The sequence below is a fragment of the Anas acuta genome, chromosome 1 (genome assembly GCF_963932015.1).
Source record: "Anas acuta chromosome 1, bAnaAcu1.1, whole genome shotgun sequence".
Classification (NCBI taxonomy): domain Eukaryota; kingdom Metazoa; phylum Chordata; class Aves; order Anseriformes; family Anatidae; genus Anas; species Anas acuta.
Genome location: NC_088979.1, coordinates 14,312,229 through 14,332,497, shown reverse-complemented (window position 1 = coordinate 14,332,497; position 20,269 = coordinate 14,312,229). Strand labels below are relative to the sequence as shown.

Sequence of the window (20,269 nt, the reverse complement as noted above, 5' to 3'; positions counted from 1 at the left end):
AACTTCTTTTTGTTAAAGCTCTAATTTATTAATCACTATTTATGATACTTGTTTAGCCTTTTACTTGTTTATCCTTGGTAGAGATAGACATCAGATCTCCAAGATGAGTACCACATATTGATCCTGTAAAGTATTCATGTAAAAGGACTCAATATATCACATTCTAAAGTTCTATGATAACATTAAATGACAAATCAAGATGCTCTGAACCGCTGGAGCAGCACACAGAAGTTAACATAGTGTCTTGAGTGAACATATAACCGATAATGAAAACCTGTTATATTCTTCATTAAATGGACACAGAGTAATTGAAAATATTTTATTTCTTTGTGTGCATAATGATAGAAGGTAGATACAGGAAGAACTCTGATTTTGATCTCAATTATACTGATTTCATAATGATGTCCTTCTATTGATTTCACAGCATCACAGAATGGCTGAGGCAAGAAGGCACTTCTGAGTCCATCTGGTCCAACCCCAATTCAAGCAGGGACACCCAGAGCAGGCTGCCCAGGACCATGTCCAGGTGGTTTTTGGAGATCTCTGAGCAGCTTGTGCCAGGGCTTTTGTCACTCTGCCAGCGTAGACGTGCTGCCTGGTGCTCAGAGGGAATCTCCTGTGTTCCAGTTTGTGCCCATTGCCTCTTGCCCCAACATTGGGAACCAGTGACAAGAACCTGGCTCTGTCCTCTTTGCACCCTCCCTTCAGGTGTTTATAGACATTGTTGAGATCACCCCTCCTCTTCTCCAGGTGGAAGAGTCCCAGCTTTCTCAGCCTCTCCTCATAGGAGAGATGCTCCAGTCCCTTCATCATCTTGGTGGCCCTCCACTGGGCTTTCTCCATTAGCTCTAGATCTCTCTGGTACTGGGGGACTCAGAGATGGACACAGAACTGCAGGTGCAGCCTCACCAATGCTGTGTAGAGAGAAATAATTGACCTGTTGGTGATGGCTAAAGCAGCAAAGGGTACCATTAGTCTTCTTACCGGAAAGGGCACATTGCTGACTCATGTTCAACAATGTCCACCAGGATTCCCAGGGCCTTCTCTGCAGAGCTGCTTTCCAGCTTGGCCCCCACCATGTCCTGGTGCCTGGGGTTGTTCCTTTCCAGGGGCAGGACTCTGCACTTCTTCTTGAGCTTCATGAGAGTTTTGCCAACCCACCTCTCCAGTTTGTCAAGGTCCCTCTGGAGGGCAGAATGGCCCTCTGGTGAGTCAGCCATTCCCCCCAGTTTTGTGTCATCTGTAAATTTGTCAGATTACTCTTCCTTTCATAGCGTACATGAACTCTTGAGCAACATCCCTTTACATATACATTCTTTTTGGAAGGTTGATACTTTTCTACTTCCTTGGAAACTAGCAAGATATTTTCCACTTAATTCTATCTAGGTTTGACTTCAAACATCCTCCTACTCACTTAAAATACAGAAGGAGTATCTTATTATCTGTAATGGAAATAGGGGCTTGATGACTTGTAGTGTTCTTTGTCTTTGAGCAGCATGCCTCAGACTACTAGGCTGGAAACACAGTGTTTATGCAAAACCCACAGAATTATGTGTAATAAAACTGCAGTGGATTTAATGACAATATTTCACTTGCATTGACTTTTATAATGTAGATACAGTATAGGTGGGCGTTAGTGCATGTTTCAAATTTTTAAAACTAATTGACAACAATTAATTACACCATGTAAATTGAGGCAAATGTAGCATGACAGACCTTATGTGAAAATGATTTGAGAAGAATTGTATATTTTTGACAGAAAAAAAATAGGATAATGTCTGAGTGGGATCCTGTAAGTCATGTGTATCTGATCCTGTAAGTACATGTGTATGTGAGGGAGGTGGGAGCATCCCTGGCAGTCCCCTGGCAGATAAGGATGCTCCTAGGAATCTCTGTTCCACTCACACTAGAGTCCTCAGTATAATTGTACAGGTGGGAACACATCCTTACTAAATTATTTCCTTCTCATTCCAGACCTCACTTCTCGCCCCTCTCTCTTACAGTTCCTCAGTATCTCCTGTCCCTGAACACCCCAAAGTCTCCTTAGGCACGGCATTTTGGACAGCTTTTGAAACATTCATTTACTGTTCTGTGATCCAATGCTGGTGCTCTCATTCGGGTGCCAATAGCTGCTAGCCATCTGAGCCTACCTTCTCTCTGAGATCTCCTTGCAGGAAAAAGGCCAAGCTGCCATTTCTAACAGTGATTATAATTTATAAATAAATCAACTGCACTTCAGTTTCAAAAATGTATCCATGCAGCATTCAGTGGGAAGAGAAGGAGTACAGAAGTGACAATGCTAGGGAAGATTTTTAGAGATAGAGAAGATTTCTTCATGGCACTAGATTCTGTCCTCACCCACATTTAGACAAAGGCGGAGATGAACTGTGATAAGAATTAGAAGTTGAAAATATTTTTTTGTTTGTTTCTTTTGCTTTATTTTGTTTTGTTTTCATAGAGTGAACAAAACTACTGAGTAGCAATGGGTAGGTTTCCTGGCCTTTTAAAAGCAAATCTTGAGTCCTATGTTGTACAACAGGAAGGAACTCCAGCAGGCAGCTTACACATCTTTCACACCTCAAACAATCCAGTGTTGCTTTGCTGTTGAGCTTACTCCTATTTTTTTTCCAGAAGATGCTCTCACCCACAGGAGCGACACTGCTTAGCCATGGCACCATTACATTGAATTGTTCCTTTCCTGTTTATACAAGTGTATCTTTGATAGTATTCCCTGTTCAGAACAGAGAGAGCCAGGAAACTATGACTGTGGTGTGTGCTGGACTACCTCTGTTAGTACAATCTAAGCTCACATAAGACTTTGGTTAAACTTAAGCATCCATGCATCATTCTATGAATCCTTTAAAATTTCCTGGTTACAAGTACAGGTTGGTGCCACTTCCTTTTGTTCCCAAATAGGTTTATATTAGTCTGCAAGGCAAAAATAGAGTTGCACCTATATTTTGCTGTATGGAGATAACCTTTGTATGATTTTTTTTCAGTGAGGCTGAATCATGGTGCTGTTGTGTTCCACGTAGGTTCTTTAGCAGCTTTCATTGCCATGGTACCCAAGTGACTTCCAGTAGTGCACTTAAACAATGTGCCTGTCACTTGTCATTTGGGTTCACTCCGTCTCTCATCCTCTCCCTGTATAGAGAACAGGAGCTTTCAGTTTCTGTTTTTCATCTTTCTGAGCAAAATATCTGTCACTATACTTTATTGAGTGAATGATGATGGAATAGTTTGTAATGTGCTATCTGTAATAAAAAGAATTAAGCCAGCTCTAAACTAACCCTTCCATTTCACACTAAACACATCACTGTTTTTTATCCAGGGAGACAGATGTATTTTCAGATTATGTAATAAAAAAGATGAACATAGTTAAGTGAAGGAATACTTTTTGTGTGTGTGTGTGTGTATCATTACTCAGGGTTACAGATTTTTTATTTTAAAGGAACAAAAAGTTAATATGTGTACAAGTCAGGTAATGATTCAGAACAAACAGATCTTCTGCCTAGTTCTGTATTCAGTCTGATTTAAAATATACATCTGGATCAGAAGGACTGCAGTGAGAATATGATAACTTTTTCTAGAACACGTACACCAATTTCATTGTAATTCAATTTGCAGTTTAAATGTCTTACAAAACACTGCATAAATATAAATAATGGGCAATTTTTTCAAATATATCATATGTTGTTTATCTTTGCAACAGAAACACCAAGTCATTAGCAAAGACAGAATAATGTATAAATAAGATTGTGTTGTTGGAAAGACCTTCAAATGTAATGAACAGTTAAAATCATACTTTCTGATAGGAATCTCTTTTCTTCTCTTTCACTGCAGGAAAGAACCATTTTTTTGCTTCTTCATCCCAGCATCTTGCCATCAAAAATAATTCTCTGTAACCTCATAAGCTTTCAGATACTTGCAGAATGGCTCATCAACCCTAGACTGTTACGCAAACATGGAGATAGATTAAAGTTCAGTCCTTCTATATCCCGAACTCTTCAGACACAAAGGCATCCAAAGGACCATAAGTACAATAGGAAATGTCACCTTTGGCCAGGGTTTCCATCATTTTGTGTCTTTTGTAAAACCCACTGACATCAGAAGATGTGCGCTGGTTGACTGTCAGTAGGCAGCACAAAAAATGTTGGTGTAGGCTTCCCTGCTGAAGTTGGTTGATATTCTCATGGCTTGTCAGCTCTGCAGTGTGTATGAATTGTTTTCTTATTGTTTTCTTATTGTTTTCTTTCACTTTTCATCAGTACCACGAGGGTGGTATGATCTGAAAGAAACCATAAGAGACATTGCTGTGATTCATGAGTGTGTCTTCAGAATTTCTGGAAGATTTGGGATAGATTAAAATATAAGAGTGCTTGGGGTGATAAGTGCTTACAAGGCTGAAATGTGAATGAAGACCAATGAAGGCTTTGTATCAAGGAAACAGCTGAGAAAATGTGAGCTGAAAGCTGAGAGAGATGTAAAAGTATCATGGTGAAAATGGGCATTAATCCTAGGGGCAAACATCAGTAAGCAGATCTTTGAAGGAAGCAGCAGAAGAAAACAGAGTAAGGTATGAGTAGGCTCTCAAATCACAGGTTCTGATAACCTACCAGAAAAATAGGATTGTATAAAGTTTGAAGAAGAAGGAAACAAAGGTTGTGCAAGGAAGAACAGTGATAAAAAAACAAAACAAAACAAAACAAAAAAAACCTAGAACCTAGATCTGGTTTGAGACACCAATCTAGTATCAAACAGAGCAGTTGAAATAAAAAATATCTGTATTGATATTTTGGGAATTTACAAAAAAGACCTAGGAAAAACACTTTATGAGAGAGCAGGAAAGGGGAAATAAAACTTCCATGAACAAGAGCAGTGGAACACATGAGAATCTTCCCATCACAAAGTACTCAGTTACTGGCCAACAATTTTCCTACAGTAAAAATGTGAAATATTATCAACAGCATATTTCTCAAATGCAGAGCCTGCCCATAGCTCTGTATTTCTTTTTATAGTCATATGAAACAAGAATTAGTATGAGAACTATAAAATACACATGAGAGCATTGCTACTAAACCTCCTACTTAAAATATTCTTAACCAGAAAAAAAAAAAAAAGTTTATCAAAGAAATGAAGACTTGTAGAGCCCATTAGAGTTTAACTTTAAGAGCGGTAGCTATGAAAGCAAAAGAAACTTCAGAAACTTAGAGCAACTGTGGAATTGCCTTTAACTGTGGGTATTTCAGAACCTGGTCATTACCATGGACATAATATTGCAACTTCAGTGAGCTCTGGATCTCCCTGTGCATCTCCTCCTCTTGCACTTCAGTAGGTGAGATGAGTCAGTGGCTCAGGCAGTCATCAAAACTAAGACTTGGCAAAGAGCAGCAGGCAGCATGGGCTGTGTCAGCCAGCACATACATGTATATCTTGTACAGGACTGTGTGGGGTTAGTTGCCTGGCTAGCTGCTCAGATGACCACTAGTCGGTGAAGGTGTGTATGCTCGAGGAGATAAGGACATATACTATACACATACTAGCAATGGTTTTGAGATGAGAACATGTTTAGGGATGAGGGAGAGATTTTATTCAAAGATGTTCATTTTACCTGTACCTTTACAACATTTAGTTATAAACACTACTGTGTGACATAGTAAGCCTATTATAATGTTACATAATGTGAAAGGTGACTAAATATCAGATGCTATTTCTTCAATACATTTTTTTTCAGAAAAGTTTGTGTTTAGTATATTTAAGCTAATATGATTTGTATTAGTAAAATAACATCACCAAAAGTTTATGTGTTTAAGCTATTAAGATTTTTATTAGTAAAATAACACCACCACTAAAAGACAATGTTACAACTGAAACAGCATACATACAAGTGGAATGAGTTTTGCAATGAGTTTTGCTAAAGTGTTATAACCAGAACATTTGTTTTATTATTATTATTATTATTATTATTATTATTATTATTATTAGGCTAAGAATGGCCATATTTTGCCCCTGCTGTTATCTGAAGTTATTGGAGGTGACAAAAACAAGTTCTGTTTGAAACTGGTGAGGTGTTTATAATGGGACACAAGCACCACAAACACCGTATTTCCAAGTTAAAAGAAAACAAGAAGTTCCAGCCCCGTGAAAGCCGGAGCTAACAAGTCCCTGTGTGTTTGCAGTCCCGCTAAATTTCCAGGGGAACAGCCGTCAGTGCGATTTTGCTCAGATCCCCGTGGGCCACGTCGTGTGTAAAAAGCGGCTGAAGGTGAGCATCTCTCCTCCTTGGGGTACAAACCCTTGGTTTTGGGGGGTGGGGAGAGTATTTTGGAGTGACCTCTTCAGAAGGCCAAGCCCTGAAAGCCAAAATCTGTCCCCACACAGGCCGGGCAGCCCCCTCGGGGGAGTAGGGAGTGTGAAGGGAGCCGGGGTCCGAGCGGAGCCGGGGGTGGGCTGGCGGCGGGGCCGGGAGACGCCGCGGCCCCTGAGGGGAGGCGAGCGGCGCCCTCCGCCCTCCCACCTCCCGCCCCTGCCGCGCTCCAACTTTGCTGCCTCTCGCCTCCCAGCCGGCTCCATCCCTCCCTCCATCCCTCCCTCCATCCCTCTTTCCCTCCCTCCTTCTCTCCCGCCGGGGGCCCGCCACGCCGTGAGGCGGCCGCCGCGGTGCGGCGGGGCGGGCAGGGCGGCGCCGAGCGGGGCTCTCCGCGCTGCTCCGGCGGCGCCCTGAGGGAGCCGGGTGCCCCGGGCGGGCTCGGCGACGACGACGACGACCCCGTCTCGGCGCGGGACGCCATGAGCCAGGCTCAGCCTTACGCCCCGAGGAAGGGCGGCTCGCCGGGGACCGGCACCCGGCGGAACGACAGCCAGGACTACCTGCTGCTGGACGCGGAGCCGGGCGAGGACAGCGCCCTGCCGCCCTACGCCTTCTACCCGCTGTGAGTGCCGGGGCGGGCTGCGGCGGGCGGGCTGGGGCCGCTTTCCATCCTCTCCCCCCTGCAGGGCAGCTTTTTTGCTTTTAAAAGGCGAAGAAACAGCCGCGGCGAGCGCCCCTCCGACCGGCCGCAGCCCCTCCAGTGCCCGCTCTGCTGGGAGAGGGACCCCAGCGCCCTGAGGAGGAGTAGGAGGAGGAGGAGGAGGAGGATGATGAGGAGGGCTGCCGTTTGCTGCCGTTTGCTGCCGAGCCCGCGTCGTTCCTCGTTAAAATTAACGCTGTGTCTGGTGGGTTCAACGTAGTTACGGGAATATTAACTCGCAGAGTGAGCGCACGTCGCGGTCGTGTTCGTACAGCCGCGGTCCTTCCCTTGCTGCGTTCTGTCAGAGGCGCGTAGCCCGCTGTACTTTGATTGTCCAAGTTTTGCTGAGTAGCTCTTGTCGTTTGAAGTAGGGTGGAAGGACATATGCCATGAAAACTAAATGAAACATAAACGACAAAGGTTCCGGGAGCCGCAGTTTTTAAAAACCAGGTCAATTAACGCTCTCTGTTTACACTTTCTCCCTGGTTCTGTGCTGTCAGCGTGAGTCCCATAATTATCACTTGTTAGTGCTTCTGAGGAGAAGTTGTCCCACAGAGGAGGAATATGGGTAGGTATTAAGCAATGTGAGATGAGTCTGAAAATCCCAGGTGATTAGTGGAAGCTCTGTACTTTCTTTTACACAAATTGGATTGACTGCTTAACTGATGAACTCCAGTTGTGTACCTCTTCTAGTTGTTTTGGTTTCATCTATGAGGAACTTACCAGCCATTTGTCATCTACCTGGATGTAGAAAATAAATAATTGCAAGAAAAATGGTAATACTCACAGTGTTTGATTATTTATATGCTCAGTTAAGAACAGAGTTTTCAGAAATCACAACTATATTGCTCTTCCTAAGTGTTTTTTGCTGTAGAGTAGTTACTAGTTCAGTATGATCATGTAGCTATAGGAGCATACATTATTCTACACTGGACTTAATCCCCGTGTCAATATGAATGAATGTATCTGTCTAGTGAATGATTTCCTGAGCAAAATCTAATGATGAGTAGTGCAGGGACTGCTTCTGGCTAGGTGGACTTCAGCTCTGAACTAATATGCCAATTGTTGAGTTCCTTTGCTGTGGATTCATTCAGAATGGTTGTCCAGCTGCAAGAGGATATACCTTGCTTAAGTGATTTAAACAGTATCTTAAAACAAGATCTTCAAGAGCTGTGGGATGCTAATGTTTTCCCTTCAGCAGTATAAGCCTGTGTTAGCAGCTCTTGGTCCAGCACACAAGTGTGGAGATCATGTCTCATCATCTCAGAAAGGCTTTGAGGAAAGCCTACATCCTAATTAGGTTGCTTTATAGAGCTTGGGTAGCACTAAATGCAGGATTTTATCTCAAGTTGTGTCACATCAAGGTCTTAGATGGCTGATTCTGCTGTATGGGAGCCTCTCCCTGTGGAAGTTGTTTCTATCAGTCTTTGAGAACAGACAGATGCTACCTGATCTGAGTGGCAGATGTGAACATGAGAAATGTGCCCATTCTCATTTTTTATATAGTTGCTACTAAAAAAGGTGCTCTAGGGGACTTTGCTGTTGCTGTGCTTATTTTTTGATGCACATTAGGCATGGGAAAGTTTGTATGGGGCTTCTCATCTTCTTCTAAGGAGCCACTTTATGTGCACCTTGTAGACATTACCTGCACAGAACCACTTACAAACTCTAACTAATCTGGCAAAGATGAACGCAGTGAGCACAGGCTCCTCCAGGAAGAGGTGATGTCCTAAGTACAGGTTTTGAATTTTACTGCCTAAAGTCCACTTGCATCATATTTTACATACCTTTTGTGCTGTCTCTTGAGCTGGAAGCCAATAGTTTTACCAGTGGCCTTCATATGGCCAAGAACAAGACCACAGTGCTGGTGTTTGGGATATATGATTTATAACCTTTGTAATCTGCATGTGTTAAGAACACTTTTTTCTGCCTTCTTTTGAAATCTTCAAAATGACCAGTATTTCATGATGTTACAGTGGAGAGTACTATCTGAATCTTACTTTGTATCAGTAGAATCATAAGGTCTCTGGAGATCATGAAGATAGTGTTGATGAAGGGCCTGCATTACCCAGAGAGATAAATTATGTGAAATCAGTGGTTTGCTTGCCATGAAATCTACTTGGGCCCAGCATGCATGTCTTACCAAGTCTGTCCATATGTGTGCTATCGATGTTTATTCTTCAGCTTCTTCTCCAGCAATGTGGCAGCTTAGGGAGCTGGTCATGCCGTAAGGTTCCATATTCTTCTGTGAAAGTCCATGGAGGAATCATTGGTGGCCATTGGAGTAGGAGTCTAAACCGAGGGGTCTGTGGGCCTGTCTATTGAGGAAGAGCTGTTATGTCCCATGAAACTGAATAGTATGTTTACGCTTCAATGCAAACACAATAAAATAACCCTCCCATCAGTGTGTGTTTTAAAATATTTTTACTAAAACTACTTGTGTGTCACTTATAGTATTTCCTGGTGCATCCAGTCGCTAAGGTTATTTTTGTCAAACTAACTGGAAAATGATGTGCATCATTTGCACAGGCAAAAATGCCCCAAGAACATCTCATGTGATGGTGATTAATGCAGAACAGGGATGCAGAGTACAGCTGAGGTCCACAAGATCTGCCCTGTACATCCTTTTCAACATTGTGAGGGGGAAGCACACAATAATGGTGGCTTGGTTAGACTGTCATTTGACATGTGGGCTGATAACAAGGAAAGGTTTTCTTCGAGTGGTCATTTAGTGCTGATGTCACTGCCTGTGTTGTTTCTAGAACACGTTTTTCATGTGTCTCTTTGTGATTGCCTTGAAGTAGCATAGTGGCTGGATTCTAAAATATCTTTTCTAAGAGACCCATTTCTTGTATTTGCAGCTAAAGACCTAATCCATCAACCACTTCTACTTCAGTTCAGTAGTGTTACTCCTGAGCCTTCATATACAGTCCCTTTGTAAGAGCAAATTATTGTCAATTTAATAAAATACTGAGGTTGCCTTTTTTTTTTTTTTTTCCTTTGAGGTGACTTTTTAGATGATTCATTAATTGTAAACCGTGCAGTTATATTAAAATAGGAATAATTGCCAAACCAACTGTCTTGAATTTGTGTCAATGAGTTTAACAGCACTGATTGTATTGTTCTCAGGTACATCTAGGCTGAGACAGAAAAAATGCTTTCATATATGTGTGTATATATATAATTAAATAATTATTTAATATTTAAGTACTAAATTACCTGTAGACTGGACAAAAATTTGAAATATTGACCTGTCAGTGCTAACTGACTCTGTGAGTAGTGAGAGAGCTGACAGAATTGTTCACATACTTGAGGCTTTATCTGAGTTTCATTACAATGTACTGAATGAGCAGTACTACTCTTAGTACTACTCTGAGCAGTACTGTCTCTGAGGTAGCTGCTACCTTCCTTGTACACAAGACAACCTGGGCTCAGTAACCATGCCAGACAGGGTCACAGCCTCTTTTTTTTTGGTATGTTTATAAAATAATCTTTTATTTTCAGTGCTGTACAAAAAGTTCTAATGGGAACTTGTGCTGAAATACCTTGCTTTTCAGAACCTCTGTTAGGGAAACACACTTCAGGCAATTTACAGAATTCGTAATTATATGGTTTCCAAAAGATAGGGTTACTTTCTTAAGAATTTAATAATTGTGTTTTAGAAATGTTACGTAAGTAAACACTCTTTCTAGTAATCTTCTTCCATCTAGTTATCAAGTCTGGCCCCTAATGTACCAAAAAATTCCATTGCCACACATAAGTCAGAAGAAACTTTTTCTCTTTTGCAAGTATTTCACTGGCATAGAACCCCTAGTGTGTAGTTTAAAAGAAGATGGAAAGTGCATTTTAAGGTCTAACCCCAAACGTGAGCACTATTTTGCAGTGGAATTTGAAAGTGACAGTCCCTGTATAAACTTCCCTGCTGAAAACATGTTATTGGAGAATATATTGTGAGCATATGGAGATAGTCAGAATGCACTAATTCAGTCAGACATCTGCTTATATTGCTTATTTATACTTTGAAATATTTTGCATTGTGAAAAAGAAATATATTTTCTTATACGTGTCAGAAAGGACAGACAATTATGCATTAAAATATCAGTTGTAAAGTAAATGAGGCACACAAATTATCAGATTGTGTGAAAGAAATGTGAAAGAAAAAGGTTCTGATGTGCATAACTGCCTTGAGGCGCAGATTATTCCTCGGCTTCTGTGGTTGTTAGATCAAGTGGTTCTCAGCATTAACAAATCCAATACATGCTTTAAGCCACTTTCACTGTTAAATAATATACTTAATAATTTCTTTCCTGTCTCTAATAGTTTCTGCTGTTGGCATAACATCATTTTTATCTGCATCCTGAACTATCTTGCTTGAAATGACCTGTAAAATTATCTCCTAGACTCTTCATTAGACGTAATCTCTTCAGGGAGTAATGTGCAACGTGGCAGCTGTGCTTCAGATTGCTAGTCTCTGCTGAGATGCTGTATCATCTGAAAAATCTCTTGCAGTGGTTTTGTTGACAACAGAAAGGTGGAAGAATTAGTACAGGGAAAGAGAGGTTGTTTCCTTTTATAGTGTGGTGGATAGAACACTTCCCTGTGAATTGGGACTAATGGATCTAGTTCCTACAGTGCAGAGGAGAAAAATAATGCCTGAATTTCTCATATTCTGGGTGACTAAATTTAATCCTCAAAGTCTTGGTTAAAAAAACATCACCATTATGACCAAGTCCCTGGCAAAACAACTTTTAGTTCCCTCTTTATTTTGTACAAGTATCTATAAGGGAATGCTTCACTTTGAACTAGAGGTATGCTTGATGTTAAGTTCATTTTTTTTTATATATATGCTTTTTTTTTTTTGGTCTGAGTGAAGAATAGCAAATACTTCCCTTGAATCAAAAGGAAACGTGTTTATTTGATATTACTGTGTTCTAATGTTTCCTGTCTCATCAGAATTTTTATGTCTCATCAGAAATAAAGGAAAAAGAAACCAGAATCATGCTTATTGGGATTAGGACATTCAGTAAAAGTTTCTTTTAAAAACCAGCAGAGTGGACCTACTGTGGATAGCTGAGGTCTGTTGGTAGTGAGTACTGCTGTAGCTTAACCATACAAAGTTAAGCTGGCCAGGGATAGGTGGTCTTCAAAAAGGTCTGGTAGTCTTTAGAATGCTCCCTTCCAGTATGTCCCCAGAGCAGACTCTATTCCACAGGTGAGGTTTCCTACTGGATAGTTTTGTGCTTTGAAGTTGCTAGAAATACAGTAGGCTTATGCTGAAACTGGTACAAGACCAGAAAATTACCTCTCAAAGGTAAGCTGAGCTACAGACATTCATTTTTTGGTGAAGACTTACATGATTTGTTGGTTTTAGTTGCTAGGCTCTTGTGTATTCACTGCATATGTTCACTAATGTAGCAGAAAGCTTCCTTTGGTCTGCTGCATTACTTGAGGAATGCCATGTGGTAAAACTATATAATCCATTTTGCTTGACCTGTAGCAATATTTCTGAGGGCTTATTCATACCCATTCTTAAGAAAAAAGGTAGATCTGCAGGTCACTCAGATGCAGTTACTGAAAAAAATAAGTTACCTCACTGTGGGACCTAATTTTATAAAACTGGAAGCTTTCCATTTAAATCCAAGTCATTTGTTGGATTTGCATGGTGAAGGTGGAGTAGCGATAAAGAAATGCGTGGGATATGTACAGCATACTTTTCATTGCAAATGTTAATAACAAGCGTGCTCTTTGTCAAACACCCTCCCAACAGCATTTGCCACTGCGGAAGCTGTGGGTTATAATAACTGGCTACTTGAAGAATTCCCACAAAATGTCAATATCCCCAGGTAACAATGAATTGGCATGATGGGTCTACCTCATCAGGCTATGTTTAGGCATTTGAACTCAGCAAACATGGTGAAAAGAAAATTTTGGCAGTTAAACTATATTCATCAAATTCTGCTTGGTTTCTTACATCAAACTGTGCAAGGCAATGGCTTAGCAAAGGGCTACAATTTGAAAGTGCATAACAATAGTTTTATATATACGTTTGCACACGTGCACACATACTTGTGAGTGTAGATATGCACATGGAATCTACTCAACAGGGAGCTTAAAGGATTTGGTTGATAAGATGCATTTAAATGTAAGTTTTGATAGTTAAATGTGGACAGAAAGCTTAGTGATAATTAAATTACATACAGTTTTCTCTGGAATGGATTAACATTTTAATCTTGCAGTGGAATGGTTGTTTGTTTAGCAGTGACAATTTAAATACATAAATACATTATCTTCAGCAAAATAGATGAATTGTGGAATATAAAGGGAAGATGACTAATTAAAATCTGGGTTTATTTTCTATATCTGTTTCTACACAACTTCACCTTTCCATAGCACAAGAACAATTGACAGCACACATTTATTATCTCACCAACATAATACGTATAAGTAGACATTTGTAAATAACAAAAAAATAGGAATGAGATGGGAGCTTGGCTACAAAAAACACAAGTAAGTGGAACAGTGTAGAGGAACTGCACATCAAGAATTGTCATCTTGGGGGTGTTCTTCAGGTTATGTGGGAGGTGTGCATGGCTTGCTTTCTGCAGCAATTGGATGTTATTTCCTTTTGCTAAAAAACAAAAGCCAAAAAACTAATTTAAAAATGGAAGTGTAGTGGATGTGGGTTTGGAGGGTCAAGCCTTTGCTGTGGATGGTCTACTTTCTTTTAAAGTGAAATTGTAGTGATGAAGTAAAAATGACAAATAGTAATAATAATAGTAGTTGTGAATCACTGAGAAGTAGATGTGCCTCATCGCTCAAACATACCTTCAGTCATGCCCTTAGTCATACTGCTGTTAACATTAATACATCATTAATTAAAAACAAAACCAACCTGAGCTTGCCCATTGCCAGCTCAGAAGAATGTGACTGGAGTTATTTGTTTTTGCCTTAGAAATGGAATAAGTACTGGTTTTGATGTCAGTATTTACCTTAGTGAAATGATTAATGAACTGAGGTTCTTTTTAATTATTTGATATGTGAGGTCTTCCCATGCAGGTAGAAGGAAAGACGCTGAACCACAAGATGGTGGTGGATGCAAGTTAGATTGAAAAATAAACAAGCAAAATGGAATACAGATCACGAGGTTTGGTGATGCAGTGCTGACAGTTTCAGAGGATATTCAGACTGGTAAATTTCAATGAATCTTGTCTGCTGTTTTGTTACCAAATTTTGAATGAAACAGTGCATCTCTTAAAAATGGCATCACATACTCAATTAAATTAAGTCCTCTCATTGAAAGTAGTGGGAGTTTTGTTAGATAGCCTGGATGTTTAGCAGGTTCACATTACAATTTTACTTTAGTTGTAAGTGAGCAGCAGCAACTCCTGCTGACCACCTGCAGAAATAACTACTCAAACAAGTTTACATCTTGCTTTGTTGTGGTTCGCTGATGTTTGTGCACACAGCAAGTGGTAATCTCTGGGCTGCATGGGACATCCCATACTTTCCTAATCAGACTTTGATTAATCTCTGCTAACAAGGGCAAACTTCTGCTTTTGAGCCTGCTGAGTTCTTAATTCCAAAAGAGAGGTCTCTTGATTTAGCCATGACCTGTAGGGACCTACAAGCAAGCGTTATTTAACTCAGAGCTGGAAAATACTTGTCCTGAGAGCAAGGAGCTATTAAGAAGGCTGCTAGCGGCCACAGCCATCCTGGATCCTCTGGATTTTTTTTCATTTTTAATCACATCCTGATCAGCATAACTAGAAAATAGGTATGTGCCCAAGAGACTGTTAATGTGGGCTAAAGTGCTGGTCTGGTGCCTTCTGTCTTCTGTCAGTACTGAGAATTCAGATGAATGCTGGGTTACTAATTTTCCTCTTGGCCCAATCTGGGTTTTGCCAGTTGTGTGTCTTGCCTGGATTTAGGAATTGTGACTGGCTGCTTAGAAGCCTTTTGGAGGGCAGATTCCCTCATCTTTGAGTGATATTTCTCATCTGTAAGATTTTGTCTTTGGCGTACATATTTCATGTATTCTGTACATGATTTTTTCTCTCCTTTTTTTAGAACAGGTAGCCATATCCGACTGCTCAACTTTGTTAGGCCTATGATATGTACACGTCTTCAGCCTGCCAAGTGGTAATAACCCAATACTTGGCACTTCTTGTAAAGCTCTCTTAGTGCATTGCAAACAGGCATGTCGCACAGAGTCCAGCTGTCAGCCTTCCAGACACTGGGCACTTGGCAGCCGAGAGTGGTTCTTAGCACAACAGCGTTTTAAATCACGGTCTGTGTCAATTAAACACCTCTACAGCACCCCGCATATCGCAGCAGTAAGTAAAATGCTTCAAACTGAGGTGCAGTTTGTGGACGGATGCTTTGGCAACTGGCATCACAAGGCTCAGAAAGTCTGTACTGTTGAGACTCATTGCAGCTAATGTTGCAATTCTCATTTCTCTGCTCATCTCAGGATCTCTACCAGCTTCCCCTTAGCCCCACGCATGTGCAGGAGCACATCCATGAGCTTGTGATGGGGCAGGTGCTTGATAAATCTGATTGCTTAGCATCCATCCCACGTGTAACAGCACAAGCAGCGCTGAGCTGTGACAAGGGCTGTGTTTACTCACAAGCCCCGACAAATAGAGACCTAGAGCCAGGAGAGATCCAGATGTTAGCTAAAACAGTAGGTTTTGCATTTTTTCCCTAACCATTTGCAGTAACACCTCGTTGTTCATATGTGCCAAGATTTACAGTCACATTCTGTGAGCTTCTAATCATGTTTAGTGATTTACATAGGATCTGAACCATTGTACTGATCTTTTCATTTTGATAATCCTTTCAGAAAATGCAGTGAACCTCTTTGAAAATTACTCCTAACCAGCTGTTCTTCATGTTCAAAGGCTAAAGAACAATTTTCCCTTCCATTTGCAAAGCAATAATTGATTTTCTATATTAGTTTAGTTCCACTCTGCTAATCTTTGTTTTTATGCATAATTTCCTTAAGCTAATTTAAAATTACTTTCAATTGGAAAGTGTTTTCTTAAATTTAGTAATGAAATATCACAAGTGCCATAATTTTCTCATTGATTATCTGCACTTGTAAGGCTGGTTGCATTATACATGAGTTGAAGATATATTTCTATTCTTTTTTTTTTTTTTTTTTTTTGTCATGCTAGATTCATTAATTTATATTTAATTGCAATAAACCTAATATGATCCAAATATATGAAGTAGCAAAATATCTTGAAATGATCATTTAAAGCTTGTAGAATTTTTATCATGTGCACATGAGGGAGAGTAATCTGTTAGAAGTTGATATAAATATATAGTATGTTAGTTGTGCTTATTTAAAGGGAAATCCAGTGCTCTGAGAACTCCTGAGCCTCTCATAGCTCTGACATGAAGAACGAATATGCACGTTCATGGGTCTGTTGACACCCACATGATCTCATGGATCTCCACTTCCTTGCTTTTGTTTTCCTCTGTGCACTTGCCTATGGGTTTCTCCTGGTGGGAGCACATAGGCTAGGATGGCTGCTGGGAGGGTTCAGACTCAACGTAGGCATAACATGGACCAGGGAGGTGAAATTAAATAATCTTCTGTGCAGCAGGATACTTGAGGATATTTGCAGTAAAACCTTTAAAATTTCCACTGAGACATTTAAGTCCTGCTCTGACTAAATTATCTGACAGATCAGATGCAAAGAGCAGGCAGCTGGATGGCAGCAATTACTCTTCCTCTGTAGCTCTTCTTTTTCTCTGCCTCTAAAAACAAGTTTCCCATTAATTTCTTAAGACAGTTTAGGAAGGCTGCTGTTTTCTTAGCTTTCTCAAGTGAATCTTAGATTCTTACAATGCTCTATTTCATTCTCCTTTCTGTCTCTATGTTGAGAAATACACATTAAAAATGCAATGACAATTCATAATTTGGATCTAAGTGTGGTAATGCCAGCAAAAGTTAGTTAAGATAACTCTACCTTCAGACAGTGGGGATCGGACGAAATCTTCTAAGGCTACTAGGTATTTTGTATGGCCTCCCTTCAGTGTTCTCACTTCAGGATCTTAAAAACTAAAACCACACAGCATCAGAGCCACTGGGAAGTTTGGGCCGCAGTCTGTGCTGCTGTCCTGCATCCCAGTGAGGCCAGTGAAGCTGTGAGAGTCTGTAACAACCTCTGGCCAACCTCTGGCTGTCCAGGAAAGATGAAGGAGTTATGGCAACACAGCAGATATTGCAGAGGAAGAACAGCAAGTATCTTGAGCTGGCATCTAAGCAACAAGCAAAACAAGCAAAAACTAGACTGGGAGAGGAATGTGAGTATCTGAAGAAAAGGTCTATAGTATTTAAAACATTTTGGAGAGCACTTCTAAGAAAAAAAGTCAGCAATAACAGTATTTCCAGAAGGTTTGCAGAGTGAACACTCCTTGCTGTACAAAGCAGTACAAGTGAATGTTCTCTACTTTTATTCAGAAAAGAATTTTAGAGAGTTAGGTAAAAACGCTATTTAATGAGCAGCATATGTTATGGGCACATTGGTAGGTAAACAGCAACTGATGTGATTGTGAAATTTCAGCACTGCTGTGTATGATAAAGTAATAATGATCTTACTTAATAAGATGATATATAAAATATATACTGGGATTTATTTTCCCACAGGCACTTCCAGCCTAAAATCAGCAACAGCATTTGAAAACAATGCATGAGAAGAAAGGAAATGTAAAAAAGAATCTAGGCAAACACTGCAGAGACAGCAAGGCTAATGGCTCTAGTCTTACAGAACTGCCTGAGGGTCTTTAATGACCCAACGTTTCTATGTTATTGATTTTTACATCAAATCAGAAAAACAACAGAAATCTCTATAGCTGTCAGTGAGAGCATTTGATAACAACTTAGAGGGAAAGAATATCCCTTGAATTGACCAGCTTCAGCCTGTGCAGGATTTCTGACCTGTCTGCAAGAATCAATGAAGAAATCACTGGTACAGGGTTAACATCACTGCTGTGCATGTGTGCCTCTTCTGACTCTGCCTGTGCCTTGGTTCTTCCTACCAGCACACAAGTCTTGATCTGTCCAGAGGGCCAGAAATGGCACAGAGGTACATAGTGAAGAGGAGTGGAAACAGGAGGATTCACCAAGGGGAAATGCCCTTCCCATCTGGATTTCCTTTTAACTGAAACTCGAGGAGGGTGTAGGAGGGCTGCTACATGTCCAGGGATCTCCCCAAAGGCAGTGTGCATGCATATGTGAATGTGCACTTTTGAGCACTCCTGATACTAATAATGTGCAAGCAAATTCCAGTAGCTTCATGTTCCTGAGTTTTACCTCTCTTGGAAGCAGATTTAATGAGTCTTGAACTGTAAGGTAAGGTGCTAGGTATTTCATATTGTGGATCAAGCATATAAGAATTGATCAAAATTTCACACCCATCCATGGTTTGTTTTCAAATCCTACATTCAGTGAAAATGTCAGTGACTCTGGCATCTACATTTGGTTTTGATTTAGACATAGGATTTGGGGTTAGAATGTTGAAATCCTTGTGTCTCTTCCATCTCCGTGGCAGTCAGCAAGCTTTCCCCTTATTTTAAGGGTGCTGCCTGGGTGGCAAAGGTGGCAGCAGGTGCAGGAGAGGCTGAGAGCTTTGTCTGAAATGAAGCAACTAGCCTGACATCGTGTGGGCTCCTTCCATCCTCTGTGGAGGAGACAGGCCCCTTCAGAGCATAGTTCATCAGGTCTGTTCCAGGACTGGGTGAATCACACTGGTGACTAAAATACAGTAGAATGATTGTTGATGAATGGCACATTTATATTCCACAATGTGCAGATGTATTGCTGCTGACTTCAGTGGGATTTGAATTCATATGCCTGTGTGGGAAATATTATCCTCAGTCTTTAACATTCGTGAATGTCTTTTTCACTGTATGTTTTGTAATATATGTCAATGATGGTAATTTAAATATGGAGGAAAAGATGATATGTTTCTGGAGCAGACGTCAAAAATGAGAAATATCCGCAGTGAAAAACGGTATGTTATTCTTTGACTAAGACTAAATTCTGACCCATATGTATATGGATAGATGTTCTGACCTTTGAATACTGAACTATGCAACATAGATTGATTTTTTGGGGGGAGAGGAGAGAATTAAGAAGAGAAATATTTTGCATGTTAATTGTCTGCGTTGCATTAGAGAACAGAGGTAGAAGAAGAACAGATACTAATGGGTTTATCTGGTAACAGAAATATTTTTTTTTCTAATTTATATTCAAACACGGGCCAAGCAATATCCTTCATTTCGATTAGAAAGTCAGCTTATAATATGAAGAAGTATTAAATCTGCTTATTTTAAAAAATAATTATAACAATCAATTCCATGAGTGTCACAAAAGATTTTGCAGAATTTCAGTTCCTCTCTTGCCTAATTTTCCTCTTTGTTGACATGGATAAAATAGAATTGGAAGTGGTGGTGTAACTTTGTCTCAAAATAGAATTTCTTACAATTAAGGCTGTTTACCAACATTCTGTGATATCAGATGTTCTCCCCTCTGAGTTACATGCATGACTCACTGATATCACCTTTAATAAATGTAATGCTTCTGCAGTCTGCATGCAGCCTAGCACAGGCTGAATTGGAGAATGTACTTCAGTTGTAACCAAAATTTTGCTCTGCAGTTTTTAGAATGGTAAAACCAGGAATGTTTTCTGTTCAAGAACAAATTAAAATCTGTTTTTTTGATATGTTGGTGACCCAAGTATTCATCCAAAGTTCTTGTCCTCCATCCACAAATTATTTATATGGGTAGATTTTTGTTTCAAGTGTTTAGCAACTGCCCTGGGAATTTAAGGAAGGATCCTGCCTACTGATGATGTAGGAGAGCATGCCATTTTCTCCTCAAGGCACCAGAGATGAACACCTCATTTAGAGGCATGAAGACAGCTTTGGAGATTCTGGATTGCATGAGAGATACAACAGCAAAATATCTTTTTTGAGTGAGAAGTAATTTCTGAATATTTATAGCTTTATCTGAAACAGTTCTTTTGAATATATCAATATTATATAGTGAGAGGTGGAATGTTGCCCCAGGTAGGAATTACTGGCCAGACATCCCCTGAACAGTAAAACAGTATGGCTGGTTGCATTTTATCATAAGAAAAACAGTACAAGATTTGAAGTGTATCCTTCTCAAGTTCACAGCCTCACTCAGCAGCAGGCCACTGCTTCTTGGTTTGAAAGGGGTATATGGGCTTTTCTTGGGGCGTGCA

At 40.3% G+C, this 20,269-nt stretch overlaps 1 protein-coding gene across 2 annotated transcripts in view; it reads left to right on the top strand.

Moving 5' to 3' along the window:
* Positions 1-6,404: 6,404 nt before the first annotated feature.
* The window catches only part of TRPC6 (transient receptor potential cation channel subfamily C member 6), a 96,802-nt gene continuing 82,937 nt past the window's right edge, over positions 6,405-20,269 (top strand). Inside the window, exons 1-2 of one of the 2 annotated variants that reach the window (XM_068669880.1) lie at positions 6,793-6,932; positions 7,020-7,215. Coding sequence is in view for 1 of the 2 variants with exons in the window: in XM_068669874.1 (XP_068525975.1) it covers positions 6,790-6,932 (143 nt within the window). In the remaining variant the exon portion in view is untranslated. Of the gene's footprint in view, positions 6,933-7,019; positions 7,216-20,269 lie in introns of both variants that reach the window. The other variant, XM_068669874.1, reaches the window with a different exon arrangement.